Source organism: Protopterus annectens, chromosome 7.part1, assembly GCF_019279795.1.
Source record: "Protopterus annectens isolate FY-2018-M chromosome 7.part1, PAN1.0, whole genome shotgun sequence".
Taxonomy (NCBI): domain Eukaryota; kingdom Metazoa; phylum Chordata; order Ceratodontiformes; family Protopteridae; genus Protopterus; species Protopterus annectens.
In genome coordinates, this window is record NC_056740.1 from 359,594,025 (window position 1) to 359,607,530 (window position 13,506).

A 13,506-nucleotide genomic window follows, 5' to 3' on the forward strand; every position below is an offset into this window, starting at 1 on the left:
AGGTCATTGTCCCACTGTACTCATCCCTCATTAGACCAATTATAGAGTACAACGTGCCATTTCGTATGTACCTCACAAGACATCTGCAACAACTGGAAAGGCCACAGAAATACCTCAGTAAAAGAATCACTAGCCTAAAGCAGATGCCCTATGCTGACAGTCTAAAAAAACTCCAGCTATAGTCTGTTGCATATCGCCTGCTCAGAGGCAATCTCTGCTTAACATACAAGGCCATGTCAAACCCAGAGCTGTTGGACATGCTGCACTTAAAGAAATCCCAATCGCTCAGAGCCACATGCTCCAGGGATCTAAACCTGGTCATCAAAATGAACAAAACATGCTGGAGGGATAGGTTCCTTACCCAGAAACTCCCCATACTCTGGAGTAGACTGCCCATACATGTCAAGTTGAGCGCCTCTTTGGCCCTCTTCAAAAAGAAACTTGACTATTGGATGGGAGATAGGAAATTCACCCCAGGGATCACGTCAATCGCCCTGTTAAGACAGGGGACCAGGGAAGTAATAGCCAGGGAATTGTTATGGCTAGGCTTGTATAGGCCCTAGGGCCGATAGCCTAGTACCAACCTATAAACCTATATGAAGACAAGATTGTTTATGAGGCCAAAATGAACTAATGATGAGAAATAAAGACTTGAGAAATGTATATAACAAGTGATTTTAACATTCTACTGCAGAGTGAAATAGCACGATTTGTCCAGGCAAGATTTGAGGGTGTATAGATAGTGTAAAAATTATTATGCTGTGTGTTGTGCATGTAATGCCAGTTCTTTGTTAAACAGAGATGAAGCCCTGACGGCTGCCATGGAAATTCTTGTTCAAGTAGCAGTCACAGACACACACAGAGCTGACCAGAGTGGGATGGGAATGAGTGGCTTAATGTTGGCCTGCCCTTCTCAGGAAAGGTTGGGGTTCCCTTTCTGACTACATCCTACCATTGGGACTGGGGATTCTAGTCCAGGCATACCTTGTATGAGCAAACACCTGCAGATAGAGCCGTAGTAGCTGGGTCATCTCGTGCCTTCCAAGCCAGATCCATTCTTCCTGATCTGCTCCCCTCAACTGTAGTTTGAGGAGCAAAAAAAGTTCTATTTCAGGACTAAAAGAAAAACTGTTTTGACTTTTAAAAATTGTAACAAGCCACTTGCCATAGCGTATTCCACACACAGTGTTTCAGTTCTGATGGAAACAGCAGTGTCAGTATTTATTTCTGTCCTGGCATTTCGAAATACCACTATGGAAACGAATGCTGGTACTGCAGTACAGTTAAGTACTACCTTTTAGCATCTTGCTGCATCTATCACCCTGCCCAAGCTATGTCTCTGTCTGCAGCCTATCCACAGTGGAGAAGGAGAGGTGGTATTATACACACATGAACTACACTAGTGTCATTGTACACTTTGTGCTGTCAGTGGGTTAAAGGTAGGCCAAAAATTGGTAAAATATCAGAACCATCATACATTTGTGGTCTGCATTGGCATGGCTCTCTGTCTCTGGTAATCTGTCTGTGGCCACTCTGAACTGGGAAAAGGATGAGTCATATCGGGGCTTGATGGGTGGGATGGGGGTGGTAAAGAAGCATGAAGAGAATAAAATATATGTAGTGTAGTGCGCACAACTTTTGAAACTTTGGCTTGAGTATTGTGTGCCATCTTGAGAATCACACGTGCAAAGGGCAAAAAGGAATGGAGGCATTTCTAATGTTTGGTAAAAAGCTTCATTAGTGTAGAAGGGTGAAGCTCTATCTATGACCCAGGTGACTCAGGTTTGAATAGTGACTTGGCCTTCCACTGAAGCTGGCATGGGGTGAAGAGAAGAGTGATGCAGCTTTGCTGACTTTCATCTCTTCAGTGAGGAGAGGGCAGCTTGCATGTCCAACTGCTTACTACCACTTGCAGAATCCTCAGTTGAGGCTAGAGATCCAGTGGGAGTACTAGCCTCCAGAGGAGCAAGGCATTCTTTAGGGCTTATGTCATCCCAGAAGCAAATTGACACACCTTGCTAACACCCACTACATGCTCGTTTTTGGAGTGGGTATAGACATACACAGAAGGGTCTAGGCCTTTAAGCCACAAGACCCACCACTGGCTTAGAATGGGTGATGGCTATGATTTCCACTTCTCAGCTGTGACGTCCTGCAGGAGCAGATGGGCTGTATAAGACTGCAGAGAGATGGGGAGCTTTGATAGTCACCAAGGTAGTGAGATAAAAATAGCCGACACACATGCACACAAAAAATATGATTAGGTTACACAGGCAAAATATGAAGAAAGACTAATTCAGCTGAGTATGTATTCACTGGAAAAGGGAAGAATATACATGCTATTTAATATGACAAATATTGAAAAGAGTGAATAAGGGTAAAAAATGAGCAGTGCATCTTAATGATAAAGCATGGTCTAAGACTACATGGAGGTATGTTTTTGAGAAATGTGACTTTGTTATATTGAGAATTGGTGGACAAGTGGAACATGTCTGGCAAATGAAAACCTTTGATTTCTAGATGGTGAGAATTTACAGGATATGTAGAGAGAATGAGAATAATATGTATTTATGTTGAAGAAAATTAGGAATGTGAAGGATTTTAAGTTAATATCTCCCTCTTTTTTCACATTAGAGAGCCCACTGCAGTTTTATGTCAACTATGCTAGCAGTGGCACAGTTTCGGCATATGGACCTGGTCTTGTGTATGGAGTAGTCAATAAGCCAGCTACCTTCACAATTGTCACTGAAGATGCAGGAGAGGGTAAGGGTCTAATTTAAATATGCACTGTAAACTGCATCATCCACCAGTCCATTTCCTGTTGTGCACTCCGACTTGAACTATGTCTGCAGAAACAGTTTTTATGGGTTATGAAAGCAGAGCTTGCAAAAATACAGTAATGTTTTTACCAAGACATACAGGTTTTTGTTATCAGCTGAATGCATTTTGCAGCTTGTAGCTCATAAACATTAATTGTAAAGTAGGCATTCTGTTCGTTTATGGTTTGTGGTTTGTCATTTTCACTACCAGAAATTTGTCTTTAAATTGTCCCACGATTGTATCAGTGTTCTTAAATTCTTGCAGGTATCATTTGTGCTTATTAACTATTGAACTCGCCTTATGACTATTTTAACATTTAGCCATGGTCATAGGGAAAATAGCCTAAAACTTTACTTTGCCATTTCCTTTAACTTCTCATGAGATATGTGTAGAATTGTATATTTCTGCACATAATGTGAACATATATTCCAAACTATCAGTGAAAAATATTCCGTTTCATTTTTTTAATATATTAAGACTGGGTATTTTATATTTTATTTTTTCATTGTATTAATCCATTTACCTTTAATGTTTATATTATCAGGGAATTGTGATTTATGTAGGCAAAGTGTACTTGCTTTTTAACACCACTGGATTGACAAAATCCCATTAGATGCAACTTTAGAAAGTATATCAATATGTAGTTATAAAAATAAAATTGTCTACATCTTAAATTAAAACTAATTCAAAAGTATAATCGTGGACTAACTTGGGTTATGCCTGCTCCAGTTACTTCACTGAACCCATTTCATATAAACTAATGAATGGTTTACTTTGTCCCCCTTACTTGAAAGTATCTGCTGAGCTAAACAGTGCTTTGTGACAGTAGGGATCATAAATATCTGTGTGAATAAATCCTGTGGAGCTTTAAAGTTCAGTTTTCTAGGGTATGCTGACTAATATTTTTAGCAGGTGTTTTTAATTTACAGTGGCAGTTTAAACATCCAGATTCTTCATTGCTGCCTTGCCTTGTCTATTGAACATTTTCTCCACTGTTAACTGCAGAACTTGTTACTTGTTTGCCTGTAGGCAGACTGCAAAAAGCTAGGATTTTTTTAAACTTCCTTGTTCTTTAGCACCTGATATCAGCATCAGGTAAGTAATAAACTAAATTGGATTCAGTGATACTTTTTGTCTCTGTAAACCGTTGTAGTATATAAATAATGTGAATTCTGTAGTGCTAAGCTAGTCACAATGTTGTGAATGCATTTGGCATATCTGATCGGAGCACATTCTAAATATACTTTCTCATACAGATCATAGATCTGTTTATTTTTTTTTTTATAATATTGCTGTAGCATACATAGAAATCTGATTCTACATACACACATTTGTTGTATGTAAATGTAAGGTTAAGGTATATGCACTTTTCATTTGCTCTCTGTTTGGGCTGTGGTTGACAATTCTGCATTTGGAATCAGCCCAAATACCTGATTAGCAAACAGAATGCATAAGTAGATGCATACATAAATGCTTACATGCGCACATTTGACTGGGTTGGGTTAACAACATCCAGTCCCAGGATTAAGCCAGCAGCAGAGCCTTGCCTAGGCCTCTCACTCAGTTTAGCAGCCTTACATGCAGAAAGGAATACACTCCATTCAGTTTTTTTCTTTTTATTTTCTTTCCTATCCATGCGTCAGTACTTGAGATTGTGAAACATTTGCTTTGTTTTGTGGACCTACACTGCCTATTATCTGTAGCATTTTAAAATCATGTGGCTAACACCAAGCCAGTCAACCATATGTCTTTGCTTCACTGCCTTCATTGTGCATACTGCAGTCTTCCTGATAGTGCTCTATCTATGAATGAACTTGGCAAGCGTGTCAGCTTTACGTGGTAATTCATCATTTATGAGTTACTGAACCATAAGTGCTTATGGTGGAGGAATCCCTGTGGTGTCAGGGTTCATAGTTTAGTACTAGGCTATCTGCCCTGGGGCATTTGTAAGCCTAGCCATAGTGATGTGGCTTTCGCCACCCCATGAAATGGTACAAAAATGCACAGAATAGATTTAGAATACTGTGCCTCTGTCTAGTAGTGACACAGTGAAGGTCCCCTTATATAATAGTAGTGACACAGATGTGATCCCTGGGGGTAAACTTACGATCTCCCATCCACTCATCAAGATTTCTCTTGAAGAGAGTTAGTGAGGGGCTCTGCCTAACATGAACTGGGATTCTGTTCCAGAGAATGGGAAGCCTCTGGGTTATGAATCTATCCCTCCAGCATGTCCTATTCACACTTGTACCGAGGTTTAAGTCTTTAGCTCTTGTGGTTCTGATGGATTTGGATTTTTTGAGGTGGAGCATGTCCATCAGTTCCTGATTGGACATGGCCTTGTACGTCAGGCACAGATCACCTCTGAGCAGGCGGTATGCTACTGAATAGAGCTGGAGTTTCTTTAGTCTGGCAGAATAAGACATATGTTGGAGACCCTTGATCCTCTTGGTGAGGTACTTTTGTGGTTTCTCCAGCTGTTGCAAATGCCGGGTGAGGTACATACCAAATGGGGCATTGTACTCAATCATGGGTCTGATGAGGGAGGAGTATAGGGGTACAATGACATCCTTGGATCTGGATGTGAATCCCTTCATGATAAGGTGTGCAAGGTAGAATGTCTTTCTAACCACTTTGGCAACGTGTGTGTCAAATGAGAGGTCGCTGTCGACTTGGGTCCCTAGGTCTCTGATTACTTTTTCCGTATTCAGTGGGTTGCTGTCTATTTGATAATTTGTGGGTACTTTGTTTTTCCCAAAGGGGATGACTATACATTTTTGGCATTTAGTTTAAGGCCATCACTCTGGCACCAGTTGTCCGTTTCTGTGAGGCCTTTTTGTAGGATGTATGTGTCCGCTGGTGTATCGACTATGGCACCTAGTTTGCAGTCATCTGCGAACTTTGTCAGCCACAACCCTCCCATGTTTGCTTTAACATCTGAGAAATAAATGCTGAACAAGAGGGGTCCCAGGACAGATCCCTGTGGGACACCACTTGTGACTGGCTTTGAGTCTGACATTGCTCCAGCGATTTTAACTTTATGGGTTCTGTCCTTTAGCCAGTTTGCAACCCATCTAGTGACATAAGGCTTTACATTTAAGCTGTTGAGCTTATCTATGATGCCTGAGTGGGGTATTGTGTCGAAGGCCTTAGCCAAGTCCAGGTAGGCTGTATTGGACTGCTTTGCCCTCATCAATGGCTCTAGTGACTGTTTTGAAAAAGTCAACCAGGTTCAAAAGGCAGGATCTGCCCTTTACAAAGCCGAACTGGGTGGGATCAAGTGTCTGTAGGTCCCCAATGTCTCTGTTTATGAGTTCCATAATGATTCTTTAAATAGCTTTGCAGACCAGGCTGGTTAAGCTTATGGGGCGGTAGTTCCCAGGGTCTGTAGAGGTACCCTCTTTGTGGAGTGGGACCACTGTTGCTGTACGCCAGTATTCAGTTACATATCCTGTAGTAAGGCTAAGGTTAAATAGCATTTTTATGTGCGGGTTTAGCTCCTCTTGGAGTTCACGTAGCACGCAATCCGGGATACCGTCAGGTCTCATTGATGCTGTGTTTTTATCTTTGCTGAGGGCGGCTCTCACCTGGACATCTGAGATGACAGGGAGATTACATTCAGCAGGGATAAGTATTTCTTCTTTTGGGGGTGAGGGAGGGGAGAAATTTGCACTGAACCTGTCAGCCAGAATGTTGGCAATATCTGTGGGTTCAGTGTATTTTTTGTTGTTGTGAACTAACTCTGAGCATACCTGAGGGTTTCCGCCCAGGTTTCTAATATAGCTGAAGAAGGCTTTGTGGTTATCTTTAGTGTCCTTAGCGATTTTTCTCTCAAAGTTGGCCTTGGATGTTTTTATGAGAGAACGTAGTTTTCTGCTAGTGTTGATCAGAGATGTCTTCCCTTTATGGGATTTTGCTCTGTCGTGCAGTAGCTTCCTTCTTTTGTTATACAATTTGTTAATGGCTGAGGTCCACCAGACAGGACACTTGCCTTTGGTGGAGAGGGACTTGGATTTATTTGGGATTGCATGATCCATGCATTCTTGGAGATGTCCATAGAAAGCATTTGTGAAGGATTCAGCATTGTGGGATGTGGTATCCACTGGCCCAGTGGGCTTAAAGGATACCATCTCAGTCTTAAGAAGAGTGAAGTCTGCTTTTGAGAAGTTTTTCACTGTGGTCTTTTGTGCTGGGGTGGAGGTGGGATATGTATATCCAGGGTGATTAGTTTGTGGTCAGATCTCACTAGTGAGGGGTATACCTCCAGTGTGGAGCATTTTGTCCCCATGTTTGTGATGATCAGGTCTAGTATATTATCTCCCTAGTGGGAGAGGTGACTAGTTGTTCCAGTGCATTTGAATTTATGAATTCCAGGAACCTTTGGGCTAGGGTGTTAGGGCTAGAATAATGTACCCAATCTATGTTAGGGTAGTTGAAGTCTCCCAGTATGATGGTATTTTGTGATACATTCATGTCCTCCAATGTCTTCAGGAAGGCTGAGTGGGGTTCCTGAGATTGGGAGGGTGGTCTGTAACATGCTACCAGTTGTATAGCAGTTTTGCCTATGGTTAGTTGCACCTGTATGGTCTCCGATGCTTCATGTGTTGCTACTAACCTGGAGGTGTGGGTGTCCTTGATGAATATGGACACTCCCCTCCTTGTGGTTCGCCCGGGTTTTGGGGCCGAAAAGCATGATACGAGGTATAGCCTGGTAGCGCTGGGGTGCTCTCAGGAGCCTTGAACCAGGTTTCAGTTACTGCACAGACGTCAATGTTCTCCATACTGAGGAGTGCATCGAGTGCCTGCATCTTGAGATTTAGACTTCTGGCGTTGAGCAGCATTACCCTTAGTTTTTGTCCATTTTTTTTTCTAAGGAGGTGGGTTTGTCTTTTGAGCCTTGCCTAAAAAAGGCACTATGGGGGTGGCAAGAGCCTTAGCCAATATCCAGAAGCCCAGTGATGACAGGTGCAAGCCGTCCCTTGCGAAGCAGCGTGGCTTGTCCAACATGTCATCCCAAGCAGACAGACATTGGATCCCCTTAGAATGACACCAGTACTTGAGCCAATTATTAAAGCTGATCATCTTGTCTTTGTATTGTGACATCATTCTTGGTGAGGGCAAGATGCTGCTCAGGGTTAGGGTCATACCAGCCTGGGCTACATAATCAGAGAGCTCTTCTATGTCTCTTTTCATGTAGTCCAGGGAGGTACGTCTCAGGTCATTCACGCCAGCATGGACAATGACGGAGTCATATTTGTACTTGCTTTGGAGTGACCTGAGTGCGTGTGTTATGTGGTGGATCCTAGCTCCTGATAGGCAGCTCACAGTCACCCTCTCCTTGTTCAGCCTGGTAAGCGGGACATCAGTGTGTCTGACTATAGAGTCACCTATTACTAGTGTATCAGGCATGGTGTTTGGCCTTAAGGGCTGTGATTGATTGACACACTGATTTATTGAAGTATGTGTTGCATGTGTTTTGTTTTGAGGTGGTGGATTTTTGGATGACTGCTTTGGGAGCCTCTGTTGTTTAGGTAAGTTTTTTATTAGAGCCTCCGAGTATGTCTTTGTGTTTTTATGTGTTTGGTTTGCAGTTGTGGTAGGTCTATGTGGGACTGGGTTTGTTGTGTGCGTGGTTACCATCTCCTCCTGTCTGGTCATGCCAGCCCTGAGTTGAGAGAGTTCAGCCTCCAGTTTGGCTATTTAGTTGCATCTCTCACAAGTATTTGTGTTTGTTGGGAGGAGGAGAGGGTTGTCTGTGTACATGAGACAATTGTAGCATTGTCTCAAGATACTCAGATTAACCAGCTGAACTGGAGAGGATGCCAGTAATCTACCACTCGACATGCTAGAACAGTATAAGGGAATGCTGTGCCTTTAAGGGAAGTGGATATTCACAGGGGTGGTAGGTGGATGTAGTGCTTAGTTAGTATGAGAGTGCTTACTTAGTAGAGAAGTTTTGAGAACAAGTGCTAGGCTTATAATGTAGCGAGTAGTCTGATTATACTAAGAGTAGAGCTTCCTTAAGAGAAAATTTGAAGAGCAGACTTGGCTGAGCCAGAAAAAGTTTAACCTTGTTTAACCGGCGCTGCGCTATGCGCACAAACGCGCAAAGCAGTGCAAACCCGGATTTTAACAGGGAACTTCAAAAGAGCTAGAAATGGTCCAAAACAACCAATTACTACAGCTCTTGTGCTGAGGTCACTTCCTACAGGGACAGGTAGGCTGCTCAAGGCTCCCCACTCCCACTGGTGAGCAAAGAAACTTCCTTCTATCCAAGTAAGGTAATGGACAACACAGGAACTACACCACAGCCCGGAATACAGCAAAGCCTGTAAACTGGTCTAAACTAGTCGAGGAGAGGCGGGAAAACAAGGATTATTTTTTTGTTTTTAGATAGAAAACACACAGAAAATGCAGAGACAGTAATAAATCAGTTACACAGGCTAGCACACTTTAGTGGGCAGCCTCAACAGTTAAATTAAACAAACAACAAACAAACTTTTGATCAATTTCGACTAAAATGTAACTTTAAGTGCAGATATTAAATAATGCACCAAACAGCTAAAAAAAACAGTTTAAGCTTGTTTTAGGGTAAGCTAGAGAAGGTATTTCAAGTAAAAAAACAGCAAAGATACTTAAATCCAGAAAGTAGTCGCTTTTCTGAGTTCTCTGTAGCTAGGACCACTCTGCACGACCACGAGGAGCTTGTCTGAGTAGTATAACCAGAAAAAAAAACGCCTAGAGGCGGATTTTAAACAGGGAACTTCAAAAGAGCTAGAAATGGTCCAAAACAACCAATTGTTTGTTGGTTAAAGCTGCATCAATGAAATGGTAGGGTGAAAGAGGCAAAGACAACCAGAGAGTGATAGGTAAAGTCCAAAGGCTGTGCCACTTCACTGTGGCTCTGGATTCCATGAGCTGGTGGTTGTGATGTGTTTGTAAGAACATGAAAATGAAGTTCAGTGACTGCAACAACTACTGAGATCTAGAGGTAGTACATGCCATCCGGGCTAAGGTAGAGTTGAAAAATTACTGCACCAAAGATATTAGTTTGAGAAATCATAAAGGAGAATTTTTATGCAGTGCTGAAACTTGGGTGTATGCAGAAAGTTTTAGTACTCATCAGTGCTGCAAGAATAAGAGAAGGAGAATGACAGGAACACACAAAGTAAGAGAAATGGGGAGCCATAGTGAAAACTGAAACACAGGGACACAAGTTTTTGCAGAAAGTTGCTGTAAAGCTGAAGTGAATTACTTTTTTATGATGATTGCAGTTTGAGGAGGAGAGTTCCTGTTGGATCAGGACATGAAACAAGGAGGAGTTAGAAATAAAGAAAGAATGCAAATAAAATAAAAGGCACAGGCAAAGAAGAAATGATTTAATGTGGTGTTAAGGAGAGGAGATGATGTGCTGATTCTGGCATTTCTTTTACGAGAGTTTTGCTATGTACTGCTTTATTGAGAGTTAAAATGCTGCTTTTCTTTAAGTGAGCTGCCATGCTGTAAATGTTTTATTGCATTGCCCATACAATTCTTGTCATTAGATTCTAATGACTCTGAGGTCAGCAACTTAAGTACGGACATTTTTTTTTTTTTTTAATGTTATTGCTCTACCGCTTTCTTTTACTTCATACCACCATACTTAAACATCAGGGGTGTAGGGGCAGACTCCCCACATTGAGTGCAGAGGAACAGTATTGCCTGCACAAACTATGTTTGTGAAGTTTTTGTGGTTTGTGTTGCAGCTATGTTTGGCTGCATTTATGTGGGTTGTAAATATTTCATTTGTAAAGTTTAGTGTCTAGACATGGTAGGGCTCAGTGTTTTATTACAGATCATGTAAGTTAGGCTAAAGGAGAGGTACAGAACTCACTTGGGATGAGTTGAGACTGTGCTGTGGCTTAATGCAGGATGGAGTGTATGGCATTATCTTAAGAGCACAGAGAACAAAGGCATACATCCAAAATAAGTTTGCACACAAGGACACCTGTTCTAGCATGTGAATGGGAGTAAAGAATTGGGGAGACATGCAGGACCCCATGAAGATTAGTGATCTTTATGAGATGTTCCCATGTAATGTTCATTTGTGGCAAGGAAAGGGAAGATGAGGGAGAGAGTGGCTGAGGCATTGCTGTAGTTCTCAGAAATACAGGAGATTAAGTGATGATGAAGTACAAGAGAGAACCAGAAACTTTATGCTCTTCTCCAAACAGGTGTTTGTGTTCCTTCAGCCTGCAGCTATAAGTAGGTTAGTTTGTTGTATACATTTCTTTTTTACAGTTTAGATTTGTTGTTGTCTTTAAAACTTTTTCACTTTATAGATTTAATTTGTAAATTTAATTCAAAGTTGTAGTTTTGTTTTTTGCTTCACAAGAGGTGACAATGTATTTATTTATTTTCCCTCTCATTGTGTACTAGTACAGTCACACTGGCCAATGCTGAAATGCCAACAGGCTTCAGTGAAATGAAACTAATGACCAGAAAACCAAAATACCACAAGGGCTTGTGTACCCAGGACAGATCTGAAGAATAACAATGGCTCTGATGTTGTCAATCTTCATCTCTTCTTGACTTCTGGGATCTGGATGTTATATAGCTCGTATCAGAGAAAATCTCTCGAGCTAACAGTCTACCTACAATGACCCTCTCCATATTACCCCAGATCTCATTTTCCGCTCTTATAGCAAGATGCGTCAGCCGATTCCTGTCTCGTAGCTAAGTAAAAGTCTTATATTTTTTAAATCCTTTCTAATTTTTATTAGTAATCTTTTGTCTACCCTTTATCTGTGAGTGTGTTTCCCTTTACTATTGATATTATTTACTACCATCGTTGGTAGTTCCCTTCCCCCTGTCTCTCTCCCCTTGTACTGTTAGGTAATGTTTCTACCATTTCTGGTAGTAGTTTTTTTCCTGTTGCGAGTGCTTGATCTTTCTCTTCCTTTTTCCTTCCTTTCTGCCTGTCCAGGTTTTTTGATTTAGGGTGATGGCAGATAAATCTGAAGAATCCAAAGCTGGTTTTAAGCAGTGTAGAGAGTGTGGCAGAAAAATGCCAACCTCAGATGGTCATGAATGCTGTGTATATTTTTTGGGTGCGTCCCACTTGAATACTGACTGTTCTGTCTGCCAGGGTTTCAGTAATAGAGCCCTGGTAAAAAGCAGAAATAAACTTATTCTTAAAACCCCTTTCAAAGTAGCCTTGTCCAAGGCCAACCAGTCTCCTCTGGCATCTAGTACCAAAACTTCCCATTTGGTCCCATCACCCTTGGCACCATCAGTAAAGAAACAAACATTCGTCTGCAGGTTCCTCTTAGGAACCGAAGTCTAAGGTTCCAAAGCTATTGGAACGGAGTGACTCTTAGCCACTGACAACCTTACCAGTGCCATCAACACCTACCATGATGTCCACCAACCGATTATGACACCTAGAACTTCTAGTTTGGCTATGGTTCTGACAGTAGCACTGATTCCTATTGCTGCCGTGTCGGCGCCGATATCTTCTGCAGGCCCGCAGATGGTGCCAAAGACGGATTTCTCATTCAACCCAGTGTTACCTATTCCACTTCTATTGACCCATTCTTGGGGCAGCTACCCAGCACTTTTCTAGAGAGACCTGTGTTCCCTTCTGCACTGTCCATTCACTCCACCAGGAGTCTTTCAGAAGTTGATATAGTGAGGTTGGTGCATCAGATTCTGACAGCTAGGAGTCTTCCCCCATGTTCTCAGCCTCCTCTCCCTTTTGGTGCAGGGGGTTTCTCGTCCATGACCCCTTCTTACTCTCCACCTCTAACCTCTTCATAGGCTTTGGAGTAGTCAACTCCAACCACACTGGTGCAATCACCATGGCACTGACAACCTCTTTGTCTTTGGTGCCAGGTACGGCTCTGACTCTTTCGGTGCCTTCGGGCCCGTGTTTTCACCATCAGGCCCGAGAGGTTCGAGTCGGCTCTGTTTTTTTCTCTAGAGCTGACCTTGCCTTTTCGGGCTGCGGTTACAGATTTTCAAGTGGCTCTCTCTGGGTGGGGTGTGACCCTGGTTCCGAGTTTGTCTGTCTCAGTTCCGGGCTCCCATTCCTCCTTAGGGGGTTCTGCCTTTCAAGCTATGGAAAGAGCTTTGGCCACTGCTTCATCTCAGGTGGCTTCTGTGTTACTGGGGTCTCACCTCTTGACCCCTGCTTTACCGGAGCTGCCATCAACCTCCACCCCCGGACAGCGAGCTCCAAGGCCACAAGGCTTACTTACTAAAGGTCTACCCTCTTCCAAGACCTCTTCAGATGCTGTCTCTGAAGAGCCTCCTTGGAAGAAATTGTGTAAGAGAAACACCTTGATTCTCCCAAAGAATCCATCACAGAGGACACGGATTTCGATGAGAGGGAGGGTTCCCCCCAGTCACCCTGGGAAGACGTCTCCTTTGGAGACATTCTGGAGATCCTAAAACAGAGAGGTGATTGGAAGCCAGAAGACCCTTCTTCTGATGAATCTGTGTACTTGCAGGCCTTTGGAGCTTGTCCATCTACCTTTTGGGTGACCCCAGCCGCTGACAATCTAATTAAATTGATCGCTGAGCCAGCCTAGAAAGTTCCTGAATCTCTAGAACCTATTCCACAGAGATCTGATAAAATTCTTTCCGCCCCTGAGGATCATCCAGATTGGAAAAAAGGTTTAATGGTTGATGCCATGGTGGTAGCGG

At 42.5% G+C, this 13,506-nt stretch overlaps 1 protein-coding gene across 3 annotated transcripts in view; it reads left to right on the forward strand.

Moving 5' to 3' along the window:
• FLNB (filamin B) overlaps window positions 1–13,506 on the forward strand; it is a 4,683,119-nt gene that overhangs the window by 3,910,236 nt on the left and 759,377 nt on the right. For all 3 annotated transcript variants that reach the window (XM_044078790.1, XM_044078788.1, XM_044078789.1), the window contains one exon: window positions 2,635–2,763. In XM_044078790.1, coding sequence (XP_043934725.1) covers window positions 2,635–2,763 — 129 coding nt within the window. The remainder of the gene's footprint in view (window positions 1–2,634; window positions 2,764–13,506) is intronic.